The following is a 27,186-nucleotide window of genomic DNA, read 5'->3' on the forward strand; positions in this document are numbered from 1 at the left end:
AACACTTCTCAACCTGTAAAGTATATATATGATTCAGGTCATGAGCTGAGGCATGAACTGAAAAACAGAAATTATTTGAATTTCATAAATGTTTAAATTTCATATGTTTCACATACTTTTTGGTTAGCTATCTATGAAAATACTATAACTTTGATCTGGACCATTAGATAGTCTTACGGATAAAAGTTTTTGTAAATGAATAATCAGTTTGTTAGTGTGTTTTCACTATTGTAGACATGAACCTGTATTTTGGTCCTTTATTGCCCATTTCTTCTTTTAATTTGTTCTCCCTTGAATAATACCTGATGTTTTTCTGACCCAATTTAGAATATCTATCCTATTACTGATTTACAACAGGGCCAAATTTAGCAGGAAACCATTTGCAAGATAAATTGGCCTAGAGGACCAAGACTAAGAACTGAAGATTTACTTTCTTGTGTTTAAATAAAGTATTCATTTTCCAAATTTCACTTGCAGACATGCATTGTTTATCCAAATGTGAAGAAGAGAAGACACTAAAAAAAGGATTATTCAAATTTTAGATCTGTAGGGAGAATAATGTTTTCTAGTCATCTTATTTGGATTCCCAGAATGCTGGCCTAAACCAAGCCAAGCAGTGACAAAAGGCAGTGGATCCAAAGTCAGTTTCTATTCCATCAGTGTAATAATAGGTGACTCCCAGCTAGTTGCTCTCCATTTCCTCAGGTCATGAAGAAACACAGTCTGAGTACCTACTGTCTACTTGGTGCTTGGGACACACAGATAAGTCGTACACACTCACGATCCTCAAAGAGCCCTCAGTCTAACTGGGGAGAAATATGTAAACGGATACTAAGGCAGTGCCAGAAGAACAATGCTAGAAATATTCACTGGACTATGGAAAATAGGACATTAGACATCATGGTGTTAATACAGAGATGGAATGTGTGTGAAATCTCCCCTTTTTCAGTTGTAATTTTAATTTACGTGTTGAAAATTGACAGTTTTTATTAAATTTGCGGTTTACAACCTGATAGCTTTAAAAATGCAATGCATTAACATGGTTTTTAAAAGTTTTTAATTTTATCATAATTTTAAGCAATTTGATCACTTTAGTTTGGTTGAATTAAATTTTGTTTTAAATTACCCTATTCTGAGGAAATGTAATGGATTTTATTACCCATGCTTACTTATATCACTGTCAAAACCACTTTTAAACTATACCTAATCACTGGAATAATCTACAATATAAAAGATCAAACAGAAATTAGAATACTTTTATACTTCAGAAGTTTTTCTTTTTAGTACCTCTAAGACATTTTAAATAAATAAATGTATATCCTATAACGTCATACTTGTTCATTAAGTATGGGTTCTAGTGAAGTAAATAAAGATAATATTTCCTGTCAGTTGAAGAGTGATTTTCCTGAACCGTGAATGAAAAGGTGCCTTCCCATAGAGATGAAAAGACAAGTAATACTCACATATAATATTCAATAATATGAGTGATATTAAATATCAAAAACTTACTGTAGTATCTCTATACTTGAAATAGAGATGACCATGGGAATTGGACACTCACTGATTTATAACTTGGGATGCATCAGTACATAATTATTATCAAAGTATAGAATATTTGAAACATGATTCAGTATTTTTATAAATATTAAATTGAAAAAAAGTTAACCCAGTGGGAAGAAACCTTTTTCTGACTCTTGTTGGGTTTCTTAGATGATTTTAAATGCTTAGAAGGAACCAGAGTTTTTCACTATAAGCATCCAGATTTCATTATTTTCCTGGAGGAAAAAATCTTGTGGGGATGACAGTACATGCCTTTGCCTTCTGCTTGAAAATGGAATTCACAACCGCCCGAGGGAGTGGGCCCAAAAAGGTGCTTGGACCAGGATAAACCAAGAGCTCATTTCAGGCATCAGAAAATGTGGATAATTTTAGATAACCCTCAGGATGTTGTTGTTGTTTTTCTTAAAGATTTTATTTCTTAGAGAGAGTAGAAGGGAGGGAGAAAGAGAGGAGAGGACCATCAATGTATGAGAGAAACTTCCATCAGTTGCCTCTCTCACATCCCCTGCTGAGGAACTGGCCAGCAAGCGAGGCATGTGCCCTGACTGGGAATCGAACAGACATCCTTTCAGCTCACAGGCTGGTGCTCAACCCACTTAGCCACACCAGCCAGGCCTGGAAGTTATTTTTAATAATTTGAATAGTTGATTGCCCCAAATAGCTGGTATTTTTCTACTGAAAATATAATACTTTCATTATTTATTCTTGTTATTATTTAATGGTGGCAAATTATCAACTCATTTTGTCTCATCCTAATGTGGGTAAAAAATTGTGTCTAAGCTGAGGAAAAAGAGCCCAAGCCTTAAAATTTGCCATATCTAGATATTCCGTAGTTGATCATGATCATTCCACAGGATGCATAAAGATTTTCAGAAAATTATTGTGTCAATGCAGATGGATACTGCTTTAAGAACACCATATGAAAATCCAAGTCTGCAAACGTTGGCTAACTAGTTGCACAACTATGAGGTTTATTATGAGACTTTTATAATGGAAATCTCCTTTTATTATGGTGACTTACTGAATGTTCAAAAATGTTATATAGCCAACTTTTTAGGACAATGCCTATTAATTTTCATTTAGTCACAATAGTACAGGATAGATCTGTATTATATCCTGTGTTTTATATTTTGCTTATTTGGTTAAGGAGGGTAGCATTTAATTGATTCAAAGTGCCCTCTTATGAACCTGGTAAAATGTTTCCAGTAGGTGGTTAAAAGTGCGCCACTAACTTACCCATTTGTAACTGTGGTTGTCATAGTACATCCTAAGACTTTAGAGAGAAAAAAATAAAAGGAGTAATCATTAGTTGTCACGTAATAACAGCTCTCCACAGTTCAGAGTCTCAGCGTTTCAGTCCCTAGAGTAAGTCTAGGTCAGGCTGGCTTACTGGGTAGTACTTAGCCTTGGACTGATGATTACCCTGCCAAAGTCTGACATATGGTACTGGAGTTGCTCACCTGAGTTCTTTTGGTGGAGCAGTTACTGTGATGTCAACCATGCTGTCTTCTCCATTCTGTTGCCTTTTAGCTTATACCCTGGCCTAATACCTAGGGGAATAAAAGAAGAAGAGTAGGAATTTCTCCTGAATCTGTTTCTTTCAGAAGATAATTCTTCATGAGAACATAATACATTTTCTTACTGATAAGCCACACCCTTCTTTATTTTCAATTCTGCACTAGTTACCAACAGAGACATTGCTTCTGGCCTTAAATCTCATCCTAGTTTATGGGTCTGTACTTGGAACAGAGTCCTTTTCCATGAGGAAGGACATCCTAAATATTCAAGGACTAGTAAGGTGTCTGTTTAATCTTAGGTTTATCCATTTTAAACCCTGAGTAAGCAGAGACAAATGACTTGACCTACCCTTGGTCCTCCTTCCACGCTTCATAGGGCCACTGACTCCCAATGCAGTCAACTCTCAGTGATCTGAAAGGAGCAAGACTGGATGGTCTTCAGACAGTTTTTAGCATCAAGTCAGCAGGGGACAAATCAGCTTAGAATCCAACTCTAGTTAACCAGGGAGGAACAGAGGTACTGAGGCTGGAATACGGCAGGCTCCCACTCATATCCTGCGGAAAGCTGGTAAGAGTCTACATGCTCGACTTGTTTCTTTGGAACTGCAGCACATTTCTGTTTTTAGCACCTCCCTCCCTGCTCTCTTTGCCCCTGGTTTTTCTGCTCCTTCAAGGTGAGAAAGTGCAGCTAGAGAAAGGATGCTGGTGGGATTTTTCTAAATAAAGGTGTGTTTGTTTGTTTTTATCAAGAAGGTTTTTAAGTCATAGAATTAGATTTGACTTGTTATATGTTTAAGTTCTGTGACTCATGCAGAATGATAACCAAATGTGCATTTTATTAGCAGTGGTCACTTTCTAAAGCTAAATTGTAATTTCTCAAGAGCTCATGTGACTTCAGAAGCTTATCATTAAGAGCTTAGTTTTCCAGGGTTTTCCTATAATTTCAAATCCAAACAAGCCCATATTACTTTCATTTGCTCTAAAGACCGTTTTCCTAAATCCCTTCATATTCATATCGTTTCTACCAAGGCATGACCATCTTGGACAGATATCACACATAAGTAAGATATGGGGGGTGAGGGAGGAACTTTGTAAATTGTAAGGTGTAAAGTGAATAGTCTGATCTGATTTTTCATAATCCCATATTTCCATCTGGTGATAAGTGATTATATTTTCTAGTACATTTCCACCTTTATGAACATACTAATGTTAAAAGACTATCTACCAATTCTCTTTCTATTTCTAGTCACCAGTGATCCATTGATTTTGACTGTACAATAAGTCAGCTGGTACTTATGAAGGTATCACAGTATCAGTGAGTCAGAAAGGCAGCTGCTAATTTTCATTCACTCTCATGAAGGAGTAGTTTTCCTTCTCAGGGGAGTTGAGTGATTATACTGCTTTACAGCCATTCTTTGAATCATATAACATTAAGATTTGACATGATTGTTCTTAATTGACTTGGGACTAGGCAGACAGCTCTCATATTTTGTTTTGCCTTCAGCTTTAATGACATACAGGTTTCAAGAAGTGAGCAAATTCAGTTTTTCTAGTGAGTATTACATAGCATTATTAAGGGTACAATATTGTGCACAGAATGTAAAGTTATGTCCATTCCCTTGCTGAATTCCTAAAACATTGCCAGAAAGGTTACCTAAGCCCTTCTTTTCCACTACATATTCTTCATTCTCTCTTTCCCTTTTCTTCTCAGAATCTCTCTCATAACCAAAGAACAAAGTTTGGGATTCATTTATTTATTCTGTAAATATTTACTGAGAATTTACATGCCAGGATAAGCATTGGGAATGCAATGGTGATAGGCATGATCCCTACCCTTTTCTAAAACTTAGAATCTAGTGCAACGGGGTTGGAGGGGGCAGGCAAATCATTCCCACCATCTGTCGTTGTAAATAAAGTGTTATTGAAATACAGTCATATCCATTCATTATCATATTTTCTGTGGCAGCTTTTGCAGCATAATGGCAGACTTAAATAATTGCAACAGAGACCTTATGGTCTGCAAAGCCTAGAATGTTTACTACTTGTCCCTTTACAGAAAAAGTTAACCAATCCCTATTCTAGTGAGAATTGTGGAGATATAAGTACAGGCTGGAACCTGGAAAGCCTTATCAACCTTGTTAAGCAGGATAAATTCTCCATAGGGAAGAGGGTCAGTGGGGGAACATTGTAAGCAGGGAAAGTAACATGTTTATATTTCAATGTTAGAAGTCACCGTGGCTGCTGTGTAGAAAAAATAATGAAGGAAGACAGTAAGTGCATGCGTTAGAATGGGAAGCACTGCAGCACAGTGGTTATGAGCGTGGGCTCTTGAGCCAGACAGCCTGGGTTCAATTTTGACTGTACCATGTACTGATTCTGACATTAGTAACTATTCTGTCAGATTTTGTGTCTATAAAATTGGGATGGTAATCAAAGAACCTAACTCTCAGGATTAAGTGAATTAATATATGCAAAGCACTTAGACCATAGTGTTTGTAATCATCACTATTATTGCTATTGAAGTAATCCTGTTAAGAGATGAGGGTGGTCTGAACTAAGGCAGTCACAGTGAGGATAACGGAGAGAAGTGGCCAGATTCAGGAGCTAAACAGGTGATAGAGTTGACATGAGTCCATGCGTGATAGGATGTCAGCAGAGTAGGTAAAAGAGAACAAGAAGTGAGGATGAAATGCAGGTTTGTACTTGATCATTTGAGTGGATGATGGTTCCATCCCCAAGGTAGGAAAGACAGTAATCAAAACAGGTTTGTGATGCAGGCTCAATGATAAGTTCAGGTTGGGGTATCTGAAATTGAGGTACCAGATTGATATAAATGGGAATATTCAGGGAGCAGTTGACTATAAGGTCCAAAGATCAAAAGTGTGGTGTGTGCTGAGGAAATGGATGTAGGAATGATAAGTATAAATCTGGTCACCTAGTTTGGAAGAGATTGAGATACCCAGAAAGAGGGTAAAATGACAGGTAGACTTTTAACAGAACTGTGAAGAACTCCAACAGTTAAAATTTAGACAAAGAACCCTTAAGTCAAGAAAAGATTAAAACAGTTTTGGAGGACAATATGCATGAAGTATGAGTCCATTAAATAGTTTCATTGAGGTGGCTGAATTTGAGAAATACTTAAATTCACAATTTGTATATTAGCATAGGCCAGCCTACACCGTACCATGTATTTCACAATTTGGCTACCTTGATTTCATTTGCTATGATATTCCACATCCTTCCAATATGTGACTTTTTTTTCCCATATGGAATATTAGGCAACATAGTGGATAGTATGGTTCTGGATGCTGACATCTGATGACCTACTTTTCTATATTTTTTGACATTTCCTTCCCCTCATTTTTTACCTTCCCAGTTACTGATTCACCGGAACCTTGATGTAAAAAAATTGAAGTGAGAAAGAATGTGTTTCTCCTTTTTGTGTTTTATTTCATTCAGCGTTAACAACTTGGGTCCAGTATCTTAGAGTTTTGTAATGATTTCTCTATTTTAATTTGTTTACAACACTGTCATAAGTGAGTATAATTTTGGAAAGAGCCAGGAGATAAATTGGAGAAATGGGTACTTTTCCCATCATCACAGTCATTTCTAAGCTTTGGTGCCTACCTGTCTGTTACGGTCATGCTTGGCTTCCTCTCCTTAGTACTAGTCAATGCTTACATTAACCCTCAGTACTTCATGAATACAAGATTTCTGGCAAGACTATCTCCTACCTCCTCACCTCGGATCCTTAGTTGGGCTCACAAGTCAGGCTCCAGCTAAGTCTCTCCTGGAGGGTGTGCTGATGAGAAAGTCCTGATCCAAAGCCTTATCTACCTATAAGACATGCCTGAAGAAAGCATCATATTTAAAGAATCAGGCTGAGTGTTGTGTTATATATTTCATTATGTGTTATTGGAGGAAAAGGCTGGTTTGGCTCAGTGGATTGAGCGTCGGCCTGCGAGCTAAGTGTCGCTGGTTCGATCTTCCAGTCAGGGCACATCAGAGAAGGAAAACTCTGACTCCAAAAAACCTCCGCTGCCTTGCGGCATACCTCTTCAGGGAAAGGCTAAGGGAGTAAACCCCGACAGAAAATCCGGAGCCGGAGTCCCTAAGGCGGTTTGACGTTGTAGTCAACACCGGCACCTCCTGCGGCGCACCTGAACCCAAGCTGTATTGACTCCGTCTTTCCCTTGGGCCCTTCAGCTGCGAAGAGAGGGGTGTCTGCTGCATGGGCAACAGCAGACCCTCCATATCACCCTGCCCAGGCTCTGTAGCTTCAGCTTCACTGGAGAGGACACTCCAGCATCATCGCAAGATGTCGATTCAACACGGGAGGAGACAGATACCATGTCACCCCCGAGTCGGACTGCACAGCCATTCTCAGCGGTGCAGATAGACTCTTAAGAAGCTACACCATCGTCTCTCGAGACGGACAGCTGCCGACGACGATTGGAGGAAAAGTTGGAACAATTTTGAAATGGACCAAAAAAATTACTGAGTACAGTATACTCTCTGACTCAGCTTTCTAGGTTATCTTGCCCTTTTATTCTCTCTGGGCTGTTTTACAATCCTGCAAGTAATATAAACTGACAGTAAATGCAAAGGTTCTTGTCCATTGAAAAGGAAATTGTGTACCGGGGAATGCAATTGGTTATTGCCCTCTGGGTAGCAACAGATTTTACCAGTTTTGCATCTATTTGTAGATTCTCTGAAGTTTTTTTTAAATTTTAAGATTATGCTTGACCAAAAATCTATTCCAATCAGGCATCACCAAACCAGAAGTGGTTAGGAGCACTCCTTCTTTACAGTATTCTTGTTATTTATATATTTGTCTGTTCCTTGAATTTACCTTATGTCCAGTTGTAATCGTCGGCAGCCGTCCGCCTCGAGAGACGATGGTGTAGCTTCTTAAGAGTCTATCTGCACCGCCGAGAATGGCTGTGCAGTCCGACTCGGGAGTGACACGGTATCTGTCTCCTCCCGTGTTGAATCGACATCTTGCGATGACGCTGGAGTGTCCTCTCCAGTGAAGCTGAAGCTACAGAGCCTGGGCAGGGTGATATGGAGGGTCTGCTGTTGCCCATGCAGCAGACCCCCCCCTCTCTTCGCAGCTGAAGGGTCCAAGGGAAAGACGGAGTCAATACAGCTTGGGTTCAGGTGCGCCGCAGGAGTTGCCGGTGTTGACTACAACGTCAAACCGCCTTAGGGACTCCGGCTCCGGATTTTCTGTCGGGGTTTACTCCCTTAGCCTTTCCCCTGAAGAGGTATGCCGCAAGGCAGCGGAGGTTTTTTGGAGTCAGGGTTGTAATATCCTATGGATTCCCCTTTTAATTAGAAAGTCAATTAAAATCTATTACCCACGTTAAAAAAATTATCTTGTTATATATACATAGGTATGTTTCTTCAAGCATATATTAATAACATCTCTAGAGAGATTCACAAGAAACTGCTGACTATGACAGCCTCTACAGAAGGGCAGGCAGGAAGACTTGATTTTTACTCTCTGCTCTTTTGAATCCTTTGAATATTTTACCATATGTTTATATTAACTAAATAAATAGATAAAATTTTAAATTTCATTTCTGAAATCATAGTCCTTACCAAAATGTCAACATCAACTAAATTCACATATGAATTAACTGACTTTCTAAAAAGAAATCTTTATCTCTAAATAAACTGCCAGTAAATAACAACCTACCTGTCAACGTCATATCTAGAACCTTACTTCTGTATCTTTTAAAACAAAGTTTTTAACTTCATTTTGAAGCTAGCTCTAACACTGTAGAAACATTTTGGTCAGTCTATTTTGACTCTATTAAAGGATCACATAATCTTAGCGTGGAGTGAAGCGGCAGACCAGTCAGCCTATTTTGCAGTAGTTCTGAGTTCACCTTGCTCCTTGCAAGGCTATGCATACTCAATAATCCCCTTGTCTAATTATAGCTAGCAACTCTCCCTTTAGGCTAGAGGCTCTCAAGCTTGGATGCATGGTGAAATCACCAGGGGAGCTTTTAAAAATATAAATGCACAGACCAATTAAATCACAAAGTCTGGGGGTGGGCTATCAGTATTTTTTAAAGCCACTGGGTTGATGCTTATGTTGAGAACACTGCTTCATACCGAGAATAGTGCTGGGCTTAGCAAAAACTTCACATTACAATAAATACCTCAGGAGCAAAAACACTTTGAATCCTGAATGAAAGATCTATATACATGATGAGGAGGGTCCAAGCAGAGAAGGGGGCAGACTTTACCAAGTCTCCTTACATGCAAAATCTTTCTTTTCCTGGGTTACTTCTGGAATGGGACAAGTAGGTTTTGAGTATGATTGAAAAGCCCACACTGACTTGGTCACAGTTATTAGAGCTTTTTAAAAAATAGTTCTCAATTCAGCTGAGGTCTTACTGAGTAGAATATACCAAATTGGGACTGTTGAATGCATATGTCCGCCTTGTTCCTCTGCCATTAGGGGCACGAAGCCAGCCTAGTGAAGGGTGACATTTAATACCACTGCCACCATATGGCTATGTAACTGACACAAAGCTATATTTATCATACACCGGGCAGCTGGGAAAACCACATATTGCACAACAGGACCTATTATGTGTCCATTTTCGTGAAAGGTCCTAGAACCTCATTGCTCTAACCCATAACAATGTGCTTTATTAAGAGCCTTTGGTAGAGAGTTAGGTTGAGAAGGGGAGAAGTAAAAATGGCATCCGTTCATTTCTTTTGGAATGGTGAGGCTGGGAAATAGTCTATTTCTTGGCATGTCCTTCCCTTCCCCTTAAGATATCTTCTAATGGAAAGTCCTGATTACTGGCCTGCTTCTGTTTCATGCTTTAAGTCATTTTATTGTTTCCTCGATTGGTATCATAATAAACTCTGCTGTGGTTTGCCTTCATGTACTCATTGTATATCCCCCTCCCTTTTGTATAGGAAGACAGAGATGTCAATAACCCCATGCCTAACCGAGGAGGCAATGGATTAGTTCCTGGGGATGACAGATTCAAACCTGTGGTACCCTGGCCTCATGTTGAAGGAGTAGAAGTGGACTTAGAGTCTATTAGAAGAAAAAACAAGGCCAGAAATGAACAAGAGCGCCATGCTGGAGGAGAGAACCAGAAAGACATAATGCAGAGGCAGTATCTCACTTTTAAGCCTCAGACATTCACCTACCGTGATCCTGTGCTACGCCCCGGGATCCTTGGTAACTTTGAACCCAAAGAACCTGAGCCTCCTGGAGTGGTTGGTGGCCCTGGAGAGAAAGCCAAGCCATTGGTTTTGGGACCAGAATTCAAACATGCAGTTCAAGCCAGCATTAAAGAGTTTGGATTTAACATGGTGGCAAGTGACATGATCTCACTGGACCGCAGCGTCAATGACTTACGACAAGAAGAGTAAGCACCCATCCTCTTCTTTCTAAAATTGGGGCAGCTGTTGTTTTGACAGATGTTTAGTTAGATTCTTAGAATGGAGAAAATATTCATACCTTTATTTTAAGGAGATAAGAGAATCTTTGGTCTGCAAAATGGCCAGAAGGAAGAGATCTCTCCATTTGTGCTGTGATATGGAAGGTAGGACATATAAAATTCTGGGATCTTCCTCATGAGCCCTCCTCAGAATCTGGGGTCCAGACCACCAGTCTGTGAATTTTTTGTTAGTAGTCCACAGAGAAAAAATGAGCTGCACCAGGATGTAAATAAACTATCAAATACTTTGTTTAGTTCAACTGACAATTTCTTTATAACAAAATTTTCTTGGTGTGTTGCTTTTCATTCTGGATCTAGCTCCTTTTTTGTTGTGGACCAATAGCAAACAGTAACACTGCTCTAGATGTCTCATATAATAAATTAGATATTTATGTTTCCTTTAATTTTTTGCCTCAGAACTGAAACGCCTAAGTATGCAAAAGGAGCACTCAGACAGATAAAACTATGGCCTAAACTTTCAAATTCTTTTCGTGTAGTTTAATTTAAAATAAAGGATTTCTAAATCTCACCTTTAGACAGATGGTGATTATTGAATGAACTCAAAGCTTTTCGCTTTCAGTTTATTCAATAACCAGTTCTGCTCGTCTAGGACCTAAATGATGTCCATTGATGTGGATGCATATTTAATTCACTGCTACCAGAAAACTCAAAATGTATTCCTGATGGTGCATTACTGAGAAATCTTCATTTTAAAAGGTTAACACAGCATGTGCATGTGCACACACCACAGCAGCACTCTTTATAACCACAAAGTAAAATTTTGTACCTAATATAGGTCAGTAGACTATGGAGATTCATGTTTATTGGTAAGTGAGAGGGGGTGAATGAAATACGTGAAAAAAATAGAAGGCATAGAAGTACAGAGCCCTGATGTTCAAAGGCATGACCTCTTATAGAGAGAAGATTTAGAGCCTCTCAAGGGACTGTGAAGGAAGAATCTTGGAGCAATTTATTCCTGATCAAAGTAGACATTCGCCTACTCATACGGCTGCCAGATTTCACAAATAAAAATAGCAGTTGCTCAGTTAAATTTGAATTTCAGATAACAGTGAAAAACATTTAGTATAAGTATGTCCCAAATAGTGTATGGAACATATTTATACTTAAAAATATTATTGTTTATCTTAAATCCAAATTTAACTGGGTGTCCTGTATTTTGTTTGGCAACCCTTCCATTTGGGGGCGGGGGGCAGGATAGTTATTATATAGTTAGAATTGCCATGCAAGTACCCTTTGGGCCCCATCATAACAGGATCTGCAGCCCCTCCTCTGGAGTGTGTCTCGATTATCTAAAATATAACACTCGGTTGTAGTACTCATCTCTCTTACGGAAGGTTCTCTGAGAAACTATTGATGGCATTCTCATCACTGTAACAGAAGAAGGGAAAGAAGGATTCTAACATTTATTGACTTACCACTACATGCCAGGCCTTACTATAATGTTATCTTATTTAATTCTCACAAGTAAACCATGAGAGAGTTCTTACCTGTATATGTCAAGTCTGAAGCTTAGAGCTGTGCCTTCTTTGTATTTGCCTAGCAGAACGGTAAGCTGTGACTTAACCCCACGGTGGCTTACTGTGAAAGCCCCTTCTCTTTCCACCACACCGCACCTCGAGGTATGTCAATAAGCCTCAGCGCAGCGTTACAGTTGGAGGGTGAGCTTGGTGTAGAAACGGAGATTTTAGCACCAGTATAAATCTAGCTTACTTCTCTATGGAGGAGGTATGCTGAGAAAATCAGATGACAAGACAGAACAGGACACAGGATGCGAGTCATCTTCTGTGCCTCCCTCTCCTTCACCCCCACATCCATTCTATCCACAAGGGCTCTTGTTTCTACCACCAAAATAAGTCTCAGATCATGTCTGAATGCCCTTTTTTCATCTCCACTGCCACCACCCAAGTCCAAGCCACCATCTCTCAGAATCCTGCAAGAACCTTCTTCCTGGTCTCTCCATTTCTACTCTTGCTTCCTACCTTACTCACACAGAAGCCAGTATGGTGTGTGAACCCAATGTAACTTGTCCAAAACCATTCTTTGTCTTGCCAGTGCACTTGAATAAAACTCAAACTCCTAACCAGCAGCAACCCCTCTGCCGTGACCCTTCCCTGCCTTGCCAGCCTCCTCTACGATGGTGCTCCTTACCCACAGTGCCCTAGCTGTGTCGACTTCTCCCAGTTCCTTGCGCTGCCCTTTCCATCTCTGTGAACGATTTTTCCCTTTTTAAGGCTGGCTCCTTCCCATCCTTTAGGTCCCAGTCGAGCATCCTTAACCATGCTGCTAATTTGGTAACGTCCTGCTTTATTTTCTATTATAGCCCTCTGGCCATTTCTTTCATAGCATTTATCAAGTTTTATAATTAGATATTGGTTTGTTAGTTGTTTATTGACTACCTTTCTTATTAGATGATAAGTTCCCGAGAGCAAATAATATGTCTGCTTTCTTCACATTCTTTTCTTTACTTTTCTCTTCTTTCCTTCCTTCTCCCATGCCTTGCCAAGTATTCCCATATTCTTTTTTCTTGTGCAAATGAAGCAGTACCTAGCAATAGGGCCATTACATCTTTCTGTGCATCATTCCTCTAAGTATGTGTCCCTAAGCAAATAAGAGGACCCAAGACTATCAGCAGATGCTCCTAAACCCCTCTTTAAAATTCTGTGCTAGTGAGAAAACGTCTTATTATACCTCAGAATGCTCAAACATAATAACCCCCAGAAACTTTTCAAAAACTGAATCCAGATTATTTTTTAAACTTGATTCTTTCTTGCATTTTTAAAAATGAAATAGGCTTTATTCCTCTTTGAACCCTTAAAATTCAATGTAGAGGAACAAACAATTTCTAAGGAGAGTTATTCATAAATTAGAATGTGGACAGTCATAAGAATTTTCTCTAAAAGAAAAAGTCCAGCAACAAAGAAAACACCCCTAAGTTTTGCACATTATCTAATATGCATATCAGCACTTTTCTGCTTTTACTGACAACATGTTGGAAACAGAGCCTACATCCATGTCACTCACATATAGCCTCCCTCACACTCATCCCTTGTGGAGAATATGCTACAGGGGATGGCTTGGCATTGCTGACTTTCTGAAGCTTTAGAATATAGGCCTTACCAGCCTCGTTTTCTTGTCTCTGTCAAGCATGCAAATGAGCCACCTGCCGTGCTTAGAAACCACTGCGGAGGGCAGCTGGTCCAGATGTGATATCTGACACTGTGGTTAACTCGTCCGTTTCTGTGGCTGTTCCATAGTCTTTTCAGATGAATATTCTCTTCCTTACAAACAACTTCCCAGCTGCCAGTGTGACTCATAGTTATGTATGTTACAGCTTTGAGTTACATTCTCTGGCTGAGTAATTTACTGGCTGTTGATTACTTGTTAAGAATGAGTAACAGTATTTTCAGTGAACTGGAGGCCTACTTCTTTTTTAAAGGCTTGAGCCAAGAATGACTTAACTTGTCTTCGCATTTATTTTCCATAAAAAACATATATGATTTTCTTTACAGTTCAACAGATATTAAGTATGTCCGGTACACAAGGCACTGTGCTAGCCCAGTCAGCAGATGCAACAGGGAGAAAATATAGTCTCTGCCTTCAAGGGGCTCGCCATCTGCCCTTGGGGAGAAGGGCAAGAATACCGTAACATAAGAGCTATAGGAGAGGCATGAGCAGAATGCCATGGTTCAGGGGAATAGGAGGCCAGGTGGAGTTACAGGGGAGTCAGAAAAGGATTCACGAAGGGGGCACTAGAGATGAATCCTGAAGGATGGTAAGGTTCATCCTGGAAGAGGTTACAAGTGTTGAAGACATGAGATAGACGTTGGCTAGGAGGAAAGCAAGTGGTATCAATTACTTGGATCAGGAAGTGTGTATAGAGAAACACAGCTTACAGGTAGGGTTATGTTTAGAAGACAGCAATGCTATTTACAAAGCCTATACTGAATGTGGTAGTCAGGGAACGTTTATATAGGGAACTTTAGGAATATCAGAGTGGTAGAGGTGCCTAATGTGGATCAAGGGTTAGTGGCAGTAGAGTGGGAACTTCAGTGAAGGTTACAAACCAGAAAGAGGAGACTCAATGTAAGAGAACAGAATAGTTAGCATCAGTAGGCCTTGGCAGCAGATCAAGTGGAAGGAGGAATTGAAGATAAATCCACGGCTTTGAAGCACAGTAACACAAAGAATTGTGCCATTAACAGAAATAGGGTGGATGGAATTGAACAAGCTTCTCTGTCTAAAACCTGGTTACCTAAATCAGTGTGTTCCCTGGCTTTAGATGAATTCACACAGAGCCTGTTTGTGGGAAGAGGTGTCAAGTTCTATTTCCAAATATATTAGATTTTCTTCTAATAAAGTTTGTGATTTTATTTCCTTTACTGTGAACTAACTGCTGATGCCAACACATGGAAATTATGTTTGCCCTTTTTTGGCCCAAGAAGACAGACAATCTGAGATATATCATCCAAACAGTTTTGTTTCAAACAAATTAAATATTTTGACTTGTTGAACAAATTCACCTGTTTTTGATATTTAACTTTTCCTCCTACTTACATATCTATTAAAACTTTATTTTGTAGAAAGCTATCTTAGTTACATTTACAGAATGAAATAATAAACATTAAGGTGCTTCAAAAATTCTAAGAGCTATGCAAATGTCAACATGATTAAGTATTAATAACTTCCTTAAACTTGTCCATGGGAAATTTAGGGCTTGGTTTGTTTGTTTGTTTAAGATATTTTACATTTAAGCCCTGGCTGGTGTGGCTTAGTGGATTGAGTGACAGCCTACGAACCAAAGGTTGTTGGTTTGATTCCTGGTCAGGGCACATGCCTGGGTTATGGGCCAGGTCCCCAGTTAGGGGCATGTGGGAGGCAACTGGTTGATGTCTCCTCACACATTGATGCTTCTCTCCCTGCCTTCCCCTCTCTCTAATATAAAAATATATAAAATCAATATGTTTTGAAAGATTTTACACACACACACACACACACACACACACATATATATATATATATATATATATATATATATATATATATATTACATTTACACATACAGCTTATGCACCAGGTAATTCTCTTCTTTCCTGATTCTAAAATGCTGATTTTATTTAAGGTGAATTATGCTAGTGAGCTTTTTACTTTCTCTATCCCTGTTAAAAGCTCTCTTTGATAACTTTGTTTAGAATATAGTGCTGTAATTATAGAATAGATGCTATTTTCAAAACATGGATTTGACTGAAATGCTATAGATTCTTTTTTAATTTCAGTTTCTACATATCCTGGCCTATGGGTTTCAGTTAGAGCTAACTGAAACTCTTAAGGACCCTCTCAAAGAGATTAAAACAAATCATTATAATAATATATACATCACATACACATATACGCATATATAGTTCAGTACTTTGTCTTAGTTTCTATTAAAATAAACAGTGATTCTATACGACCCCATCTAAACTACACCTGCCACAATTATTAACATGTGATCCTTTTCTCTCATAGATTGCCCATAATATGTCTCATTTTTCAAACTACAATTTGGTAGCCTTAAGTCTAATCTGTAGGAAGCACATTTGAAATTGGTTTCAGATGACCCATGACAGACATGTTACTTCTTTTATGTACAAAAATTATTACTTTCTAACTGGCCTGAAAATTTTTACTCTTAGAAGCTTCTTTTTGTGAGTTCAAAGGTTTGCCAAATTAACTTTAAAGAAAAATTGTGTTCTGATGCCTCTTTTCTTCTTTCTTCTTAGCACACATATAGACACAAGCACACACACCATACATTGCATTTGGGGATTTTCTCAGTTATGGGCAGAGCTGATCTTTGTTTAGAGTCCTGGCTGACAGCATCAGATGTACGCATATTTAGTCAAACTGAAATTATTATAGTGATCAGGGGGTAACTTATGTCACCCCAATTTCCACAGCAATTTATAAGGGCATCACATTCATAGAGTAAGCCTACAAAAAAATGGAAAGAGAGATAATTTGTTGTTCTAAGCAACCCTTAGAAAGGAGCAGCAATCTTGAATTCCCCTCTCTCCTTAATAGCGTTCTGGGGTGGCTCACTTTCCTTGATGGAAATATTCTTCTAACGCCAGGACCTCATATGATTGATAAGGTCCTTCCCACTCTCCAGTCATTTTCCAAGTTGCTCTATTAAAAAGAGACTTAGCTTCATTCCCCTCCCTTCATCCTCCCTGCCCCCTGAATCCCACCACCAATATTACAAAAGCATAAAGTGTGCCTGGTTTAACAATTAGAAACTCAGGTTGCTTAATTTTGTTTTTCTGCAGTCCTTTGTCCCCCAGCCAGAAATTTAGAATAAGTTCCCCTGGAGGCTAGTTAGAAAAATATTTATGAGAGTACCACCAGATTATCCCATGACATCCCACACCAGTGACAGGCAATTTCAAGAAAACCTTGACTTTTTTTTTTTTCCAGCCTAAGTTTCCTACCCATCAGGAGCACTGACACGGAGATTAAGGGGTGTTTTTTATGTACCCTCTCCTACTGCAGCATCTCAGTTTTGGAGCTAACAGTCTTTTCAAGGTATTTAGTCATTGTTCTCTGCTAAAAGGGTATTAGTTGCTCACCAAAGAGCCTCTGCCAGTAGACCCAGACATACTGCACAGTGCAATGTGGATGTCAGAACACAAGCCCCTCCCTCAGAGGGTTGGCATATCCCCCTTTGGTAACTAGTAGGTGCAAGCAGGGCCATTAGACATACAGCCTGTTGCTCTGATGTGTCTCCTTGGTGCACGCTGGCTCTCTTGTGGTTAGTAAGTAGGGAAATGGTATCAATTCACTGTGGAAGTCCTGGTGGCTCCTAGATTTCCTCCTGTGTGTTAATGTGACCAGGAGTGTGGAAGTGATCAGGGGCAAGGTTTCTTAGAGTTAAAGTGACCTCCATAGCAATATATTTATGAAGACTAAGGAAAACACTGACAATCCTCCAAAAGTATTTTTCTTTAGTCTAGTGCAGGGGTCGCCTAAGACCATCGGAAAACACATATATAATTACATATTGTTTTTGTGATTAATAACTATGCTTTAATTATGTTCAGTTGGTAACAATGAAAATACATCCTGCATATCAGATATTTACATTACGATTCATAACAGTAGCAACGAAAATAACTTTATGGTTGGGGGTCAGCACAACATGAGGACCTGTATTAAAGGGTCGCGGCATTAGGAAGGTTGAGAACCACTGGTCTAGTGGCTTCAAGATGCACTGCACCTGCCACTGTGCTGAGCTGTATGGGGAGCTGCTGGTGCATCCAGAGAAGCAGAGAGGAAATTGATTGATGAAAAAGGCTCTCTCTGGATCATATTCTTAATTTTGGTAAAGTGGCTCTGTATTAGAAGTGGATGTCTCCAAGGATCTACAAAAAGGAAAACACAAATCCCTGGGTTTAAAGGTTTGTGGTGCAAAGTGCACACATCAGTGCTGATTTTAACTCTGCTGATTGATTTTCCTCAGGGCTCTGGCCCCAAAGTTCCCTAAGTTTTGAGTGGTCTGGTTTGCTCCCTGTTTTTCCTTTAAATCCTACTGTTTTCTTTTTTTTTTTTTAAGTATGATTTAACAAAAAAGGAAATTTATCAGGAACAAAAAATAGGTATGGCATAGTAGCAGAAGTGTCTGTATTGTACCTAAAGAGTAGTCGGAGCCAAACTGGTGGGCATTGGACATAGTATGACTGTGAAATCATAATATAAGGTGTTTTCCACATTTAAGATTAGTAAGTTATGTGAAACTAGCTAGCTGGTTAGTTGTTAAGCCAAGCATAAACCAACATTTAAGAAAATGAAGAACCCCAACCTTTCCATTTATTCTAGAAGCACAGCAACCATTCTAAGATATAAGCAGCACTCAGTGCATGAGAACTCACATTGGGCCATGAGTGTAGGATAAACTGACCCATTCGGAGACAGGTCTCATTATGCCATATTAGGCTATATAAATCCCAGATGACAGCCTCCTCTCTTCCACATAGATACAGGTTTTGGAGGAAAGCAAAAAGTAGGATTGGCTGGGGGGAAAAGGGGGTGCGGGAGGGATGGGTTGAATGGGTGGAGAATACAGTCTTTGCAAGTGGATCAACCAGGTCCAAGTCTTCCTTCCTCTCAGGCTGAGTTTTAACTGATGTCCACACCTCCATCTGTGGGGCACTCTGAAAGCTCCCCCATGGGAAAGGCAAGTCCTTGGAGAGAGCTGTAAAGCAGGGTTGTCAGTACCAAGTCATTTTCTTACTTAAGGATTGTGGATGTAGTCATATGAATAATGTACAACTTCTTGAATGCACTTATAATTTTTACTCATTTTAAGCCAAATATGTAAAAACGGCATTTCATATATAATAAACAGAATTACTCTTTCATCATTTTTATGACGTATAAAAAGTAAAAAGACCAAGCTAACTACATGAGTTAAAATTTTATTAAAATATAGTTTAGTTCAGTAATAACTTGTAATGTATCGCTGGGAAATGGCCCATAGTTTCACTTTCCTCTTCACTGAATTTTGTAGTTAATGTATAGGAGGAAAATCACATTTTAATAACTTAGTAACTTACTTTAGAATGAGCTCTGCCATTTTAATTAAAAGAAAAATACCCATGCTTTCTCCAGAATAGCAAGTCCCAGTGAGCAAATCAAAACCCAGGATAAAGGGCCCTGGAGAAAGATTTAAGAATCTAAACTACATGTTCTTAAAACCCTGGAGATTCACAGCCATCACTTTAAAGAAAGAGTTGTAGTAAAGTCTTTAGTAAGAGAGAATATGGACAAGGAGCTGCTGTGTCTCCTCCTTTGTGAGGCAGGAGCTCCCTCCAGAGCCAGAAGGTGCTCAGCTGTAGGCCTGCTGGTGCAGGGCCCATCCTGGTTTCTTCTCTGAATGAGAGTAGGAGAGAAATTCTTTCCTAAAAGCTTTTTTTTTCTTCTTTTTTTTTTTTAAGTCTGTATGAACCACAATTTATTGGAAAAGTAGCATCAGGTATTCTTATTTAAACCAAAGAAGAGTCTTGTTTTCTCAGCAGACAATGAAAAAACATAGATTAGGGTTTGGCTGGTTCTTGACCTTATATCAAATTCTGTCCTTGTGGCACTAGTCTCAGTCTTCACTGTCATATGCCAGGCATTAGGGCTGGGGGAGGAAGGACTGGAATTAAGGGTGTGCTGGAGCATGTCTTATAGACATAAAATGACACAGAAAGGCAGGTTCCAGCCCTAGGGCATTTTTTCCCTCTTGTTTAATATGGTTTTGGGGAAATATTTCTCACTCGCTTTAAATAAAGGATAAGCTATGTCTTCCACTTCCACGTAATTAGCTCTGTCACTGTGCTGGTGCTTGGCTCCCTTAAGACAGAGTGTCCTCAGAAATGACAGTAAGGATCAACTGCATCATTGTCCACTTGCTGAGCACCTGTGTGCTCTGGCAGCGTGCTAGGTTCTGAAAGACACTATTTCCAATACTTATAACCACACTGAAATAGCATTAATCTTTTTCACCATATTTTTGGATGATGGAACTGAGCTCAGAGAAGTAGATAACCTGAAGTTCATGTACCTAGAAGATGGCAGCACTGGGATTCAAATGCGGTTCCCGCACCACATTGCCTTCTCAGTGATGCTAAACTAATGGCTGAGGGGGCGCTACAGTACACTACAGTACCTTTACATTTTTTTTTTTTTTTTAAGAGGAAAACAAAGGTAGAAAAAGATAGCAGGCAAAGGCTTTATATCTCATTATTGTAGAATTGCTCCCTGGTTCTAAGACAGGATTTCTAAGTCCCAGCATTATTGACGATCTTTGTCATGATGACTGTCCTGTGCATGTAGGATGTTTAGCAGCATCTCCGGAATCTACCCACTAGATGCCAGTAACACATACACACACTGTCCTCATCCCTGGATGTGACACCCAGAATGTCTCCAGACTTTGTCATGTGTCACCCATAAGGCAAAATTGCCCCTAATGAAGAATAATGCTCTTAAGAGGTCAATCGAGGTAATGCTGTGGAGAGGGGTTGTAACACAATATAAATAGCAGACGTAGGAGTTGTCAGGGTTTATAGCTTGTTTTAGCCACAGAATCCCCGGAGTCCTTTCTTCAAGTAACTTCCTAGGCAAACTCTTATGCTTTGGGTCTTTGCACTTCTCTGGCTCCTCAATCCAGTTTGGAAATCACTAGACTAGATGTCTTCCAAGGTCTCTTCCATTTTAAAATTCACTTTTTCTGTTTCTACCTTACCCCTGGTTCTTTCACAATGTTTCTCTAGACACAAAGGCTGAATAGAACCAGCCAGCGAGCAGCTGGTGTGCAGCTGTTATCCCTCTAGCTGAGCGGACTGCTTTCTGTTTGGGTTTTGCCTGGTCCTGCTTCCTGAAAGGGCTGAGAGGCCCAGCAGGCCCTGGGTCTGTGCCAGGCCTAAGAGCTCTTCTTGGAAAGTAACAGTAGATATGATATCTGTTAACCTAGCTATGTAGTATCTGTGCAGAGGCCTTCTTTGATTCCAGCTATTGAGCAATATGCACTTTGGCAAAATGTGTTTGGTGTCCAGTCCAGACCCTGAACCTTGAAGCCTGCCCAGCCTGGCAGACAGAACGTCAGACTGGCTGCCGGGATACTAGGCTCACCCTTCTTTGGTTTCTCAGAAGCAGGAAAGGGACCAGGATGGATTAGCTAGAAGACAATCAGCTATTTTACATTGCCAAACTCAACCCTTCTAGCATCTCTGGGATGTAATTCTGTTATGAGAATGTCTCTTCCAGTTAACCTTTATATATGCCAGATGCAGAGGGTGGAAAAAACCGATCTGGCCACATCACCCAAGAAGTCAAAGTTCCCTTTCTCCCTTTCCAGGGACAGCTACTGTTCGGTGAATATGTGTCATGTGCTTTCTCTATACATTCATATATATATATATTCTTGGTTTTTAGAACATAAAAATCTGTGTTCTAAAAGTCCTGTAAGGCTTGTGACATAGGTAGGACTCTGCTGATACCTGGCCAGCAGCAAGTCCTCACAGCTGTGTATAGCAGGCATGGTGGTGTAGGTACTTCTCTCCCTCTCTGCTCTCTTCTCCCTCTTCCTCTCTCCAGCGATCTAGAATTGCCTCCCATTCTTCCTACTCTCTCATTCCTAGTTTTTGTCTCTTCCATTGCCATCCTCTGAGTCTAGTCCTTTGCTTTCCTCTCATTCCTCAAATTGCCCAGATAAAGGGCTGATCAGGTGGATGGGAGCTGGGGGCGTAAGATTGCACTTCTGGAGTTACAAGGCCATTTTAATGGGAATGGCTTAGATACTTCAAACCTTGCTCATAATATAGTAAATATTTCATAGACTCATAAAATTTTAGAACTAAAAGGGACCAGAGCAGTCACTTGGTACTATTGCTTTATCCTGCAGATAGGGAACCTGAAGTCCAAAGAACAGTGACTCTCTAGGATTTGTGACTTCCAGGAGTGAGTCCATGTCTTCCAGGGCCTTTCATCATAGCAAATAAAAGACCAGGGAAGTCTGTTTACCAGGGCAGTCATTTTAAATGTAGTATTTGTAGTATGCATTCATGAAACATTTTTATAGTAATAAAAATTTTACTTAGGAGCACAAGAAGTATGTTGATCAATCCCAAAGCAACCCTCTCTCTTTAAATGTGGCCACTTAAAATTCCAACTGTTTGCAGTAAGGGCCACTGCTTAAATCTAAGTTGGAAAGAGCCATCGTAAGAAGAGAGCGGAAAGGCACTGAGGCATGGTCCCAGGGCAGATGTTAAGGGAGGGGGCACATTTTACCATTGTACAATGCCTGTGACTTCGATCATGCTCCAGGACAGCATTGGAAACTTTTACTTGGATGCTAAGGAGATGCTGTGAAAGAGATTTTAGAAAATGTCTGTGGAACTCATAGAGGGCAATTTTCCACACTTGAGAGTATGTCAAATTTATGGCAAATCACCATCCAGTGGGTTCTACAATGACAGGAAACCTAGACCATGGCACAGACCGGCAAGCATCTTGGCAGTGGCCTTGCCTTAGAATAGGCTCAGTGGTGGGAGCAGCATCATAGCCCCTTTGCAGCAGGCACCACCTCAGTGAGCCTGAGCTAGAGGAGAAGGGGGCACTACATGGTACCTCTGCGTCCCGAGTTCGTGAGTGCACATGAGGTATACCTTGGGATCCCACACAGAGTTAAAAAGAGAAGAATGGTAACTAACATTTAGAGAGCTTTGCTTGCATATTCTGGCAAATGTGAGTAATATTATTTGGCTCGTAAAGTTATTGTGAATATTAATAAGCAAATATTCACCAAACAGTAGGGAACATGAGCCCCACTGGACCAAGTCTATAGTTCACATCATTAAGAGAAGTGATGGAAAAATTAAGATACATCAGGGCTATAGTGTTTAGTATGTAAATAAATACTTCATAATAATAAACACTTTTGTCATTTATAAAAATATTAGTCTGTTTTCCAATTTTACCCTACATTTCTTCTAAGAATCTTTGTAGCCTAAACTGACATCTAAGCAAGAGACCACATTGTCCTTTAAAGGGGAGGTTTGCCAGTGAACGGGGCTCATTTTCCTGTGGCTGGCTATTGGTTACTACTGTTGCTCAGTTGTGAAGATCTCTCTCTCTCTCTCTCTCTCTCTCTCTCTCTCTCTCTCTCTCTCTCTCTCTCTCTCATTCTCTCTCTCTCTCTCTCATTCTCTCGCTCTCTCTCTCTTTTTCACTGTTTTGTTTTGGGATTGGGGGGGAGGGTTTAACAGTTTCCTATAGTTTTTAGGACATATTTTTATACAAGGCATCCCTGAATATTTGACAGAATGTTCCTGACTTACCCTGAATTTTTATAACCTTATTGATTAAAGTTCTATTTTCTGGCATAATAATTGTTTTAGTTGAGAGAATGTGATCGTCTCTGTCTCTTACATCTTGCAGGTTACGTTGGAAACTAGGAGCACTTGCCCATAGAATAGAAATTCATCCCCCTAGCGTACTTACCCTTTATAGTGGGCAGTCCAAAAGGGTGACAAACTTTATAGCTGACCTTTCTTATTGGTGAAATAACTACTATAAAGTCATTATGAACACTGGATTAGCAATACAGAAGCATTGCCCCTAGAGAAGTATAGGCCTAGGTTCCTATGAGCCTCTGGTCACAACATTTTGTCAGCTGATCCGTACACAACCTTGTTTTATGTGTGTTTCTGTTTAAGCACCTATTAACGTAAATTGTTGAGTCATAACTAAACTCTTGGCCATCAGTACTAGAACTCATACCTGTGCGAAGCCTGTGTAACACACTTATTTCCTCCGTAAGGCATATCACACCCTTCTCATGGTTAGGAACACTGGACAGCACTTCAGCACAATGGTTTGGAGCCAGCAAAACCAACAACAAAAAAACACAAAAATGAGGAAAACATAGCACTGAGTAGACTATGAAAAGGACACAAGAAGGCAGGGGCATCATGTTGTACCTGCACACAGCAACTCAAGTTATGGTTCACATTTTTTACTGCTCTGTACATGTTCTCAAATGACTGCAGAACTGTCCCAAGTATTGACTTGGAGGTTACAAATAAATTTTAGAGAGTAGACAAATATAGAATCCATGAATAATAACCCACTGCATTTTTGTATATTTGAATATGGAGTGAAGATTAATCACAAAAATATTCAGCATATAGTTAATACCCCATTATATAGTCCAATGTCCCCTTATAGTAAATGCAGATCTCAATAACACTTGAAATGGTAATTCATACAGACCAGATATTTTTTTACCTGTTAATTTATGCCAAAAAGAATATCTGATAGTAGCTTTTAGAAATGTCAAGACCCCAAAGCATAGACTATTACGTTTTCTTCATTCAAAAAACAGAAATAAACTGGCCTAGTTATTATTCAGTGTAGCCCCATAATTCATCTTGCCTTTCTCCTTCACCATCTCACCCCCTACCTCCTTTGCTATGTCTTACTGCTATAATGTGCTTGGGAAGGATGTTGGAATCAAGCCAAGCTGTGCTCAGCAGAGGCTGCTGCAGTCAGTGGCATGACCAAGGCAGCATAGGAGGTTTTCTGCTCTGTTGGAATATTTATTAGATTTAATGCTGACATAGTCTCTGTTGATTAGCAGACCTGATGTGAATTAAGGTCCTGATGATCATGTAAATGTGATAGTATCTTACACTGAGGCCCTAAGTGCTTCACCTTACCTAAAGGGTTAGATGCTGTATTGAATCTGTGTAATTTCATGCTAACTAGTCTAGGCTTTTATCTGAAAATAATGTATTAATTATGTTAATAGTTACTTACTAAACCATTACTAATTTAGAGTGTATCTCCCCTACTCCCCAAGAAAAAATGATTTTTTTTAAATTTTTGCATTAATGTTTATCTTGCCAAATCACAAAGTTATTAAAATTAGAGTGGCATCCACTTCAAGAGAAGTGATTGAAATTCTTTCCAGGTAGCACATAAACAAAAGACTACCACACCTTTTTCTTACTTCAACCTTGGTCTCAAAGAAACATACCACAAAGTCTAATAGACCATACCAGAAACTCTAATTGGAATAACACAGGAAAATAAATGAATGGTGTTTGAGGGTCAAAAGTTGCAGGCGTGATGCTGGGGAGTTTCACATACTCTTGGGATCAGTAAAGCTAGAGATATTTTCCCTGCAGCTGATTGTAGGGAAGTTGTTTACATAAGTCCTGTGAAGAAAAAAGCAAGATAATACAAATGTGCGCATATTTCTGGAAGCTGGAAATATAAACTGCTAATAAAATGTACTTGAAAGTATAGCACAATTTTAACAATTCTACAGAGGCACAGAGCTTCTATTATTGGCACTATGTAAGGATGTGAGTAATTTCATGGAGAAATCTTTAAAACTAAAGTGGGAATAATTTGGAGGTAACTATAGGCAAACTTTTCCTTTAAACTGTAACAGTAACCCTTATAGTTGTCTGTGCTCCCCAGAATCAAGGATTTAACAGATTGATATCAGTTTGAGAAAACGAGGCTTGAGGTAGCCAAGGGATCAATTAAATTGCTCCTGAGGTCTTGAGTTTAGCAACCTGATTTTTTTTAAAGCCTTTTGTTGTTGTTGACAGTGTTTTGTGAATAAAAAGTTTAAGTGTTCTACAGTCTGTCTCAGATAATGAGGAAGCCACAGAAATAGCTTCATTTCTTCCACTGAGGCCTTTCACGGAGAAGATAACCATGGAGGTCCTTGCAGTGACACTAATCTGGGGCAGTCAGGCACTGCCCCAAGCTGCCTGTCAGTACTTGGCGTGATGGCCTTTCAGAAGAGCACAGAGAGCAGAGCAACCGAAAGTCAGTTAAATGTATGAGAACTATGCAGCTTTTTAGATTATCGTAGTGATGTCCACTTAGAACTATTTCAAGGAATTTCAACCTTTTTACTCTTTAGAAACACAATTGAACATATCTTGATTGCTTTGGAAAGTCTAGAATTTTTAAAAACGTCTTCAGAATATCTAGGATTTCTACAGCTTTCGGTGGATTTTCAAGAGGTAAAATTTTTCTACTCCATGAAGCATTTTATTTCTAAAATGGTGATGATTAAACACACTTAATGGTATTGGGAATATTATACTGGAACTCAGAAGAGCTAGCTTTTCTATTTGGATTTATAAAGTTCTAAAAGTTGGCAACTGGCCCTCATGAAAGATTTCTTCCAACAGAGCTCTTATATCTTTGTTTGTGTTTTCCTTGCCCACTTGAGCACATTTATTGTTGCTTCTCGCTGCTGCAGCTCTCTGAGAAATAGTAGTGTTCTTGGCCACTCTGCTCTGTGCAGGCTCCTGCTCCATCAGTGTGATTAGATGGAATAACAAAGTAGTCATGTAATTAGATGGAATAGCAAGCCAGTATCAGGAGGAAAAATAAACTGGCAGAAGTAAAATGCAGATGCACCTTCAGTAAAATCTGCAAATCCGTCAAATATCCTGCTATTGAATCAAAATGAGAATGGGTATATATAGTGATGTTTTTTGAAAATGTGCCCTTAACTTCTTAGAACAGATTGCCTTCCAGCAAAGTCACTGACAAAGTGAATGCCAGAGTTTGGTCTAATTCTGTTCGTAGGGTAAAGCTCTGGTTCGAGGGAAAGCCTTACTGTGATTGTTGAATAAGAAAAGAAGTATTAGGGGCTTGCTGATTGTGAAGATGCCAAGTAATGTTTTGTTCACTTGTAGTGGACTTGAGTATCATTTTTATTTTAAAATGTTTTGCAAAGGGAAATTTTTCTGTTTAACAGACCATTTTAAAGAAGAAAATAGAAACCACCTATCACCAAAGTAGATTTTTTTTTAAACATAGATATTCCACTGAACAGATGACCACAGTTGATTTCACCAGTCCTATATTTTGGGACATTTGAGTTGTTTCTAGTTTCTTGCTATTATAAACAATGCTGTGATGAGCAAGCTTGTGGCTCAATCTTTGCAACCACCGTTGATTACTTCAGTAGGACAGACTCTTAGTGGAATTGATAGATCAAAGGACTAAAAACTGTTTCCTTTTACTTGGTAGTATTTTTTTGACTCTGGAGTCTGTCCTCT

General features: G+C 39.4%; 1 protein-coding gene across 3 annotated transcripts in view; it reads left to right on the top strand.

Annotated features, from left to right (window-relative positions):
- Positions 1–27,186, top strand: part of GALNT7 (polypeptide N-acetylgalactosaminyltransferase 7) — a 139,254-nt gene that overhangs the window by 60,977 nt on the left and 51,091 nt on the right. For all 3 annotated transcript variants that reach the window (XM_090288920.1, XM_090288919.1, XM_090288918.1), the window contains exon 2: positions 10,020–10,480. In XM_090288920.1, the coding sequence (XP_090145046.1) occupies positions 10,020–10,480 (461 nt within the window). The remainder of the gene's footprint in view (positions 1–10,019; positions 10,481–27,186) is intronic.

Source organism: Furipterus horrens, unplaced genomic scaffold, assembly GCF_987537825.1.
Source record: "Furipterus horrens unplaced genomic scaffold, mFurHor1.1.pri manual_scaffold_10, whole genome shotgun sequence".
In the NCBI taxonomy this organism is placed as follows: Eukaryota; Metazoa; Chordata; class Mammalia; order Chiroptera; family Furipteridae; genus Furipterus; species Furipterus horrens.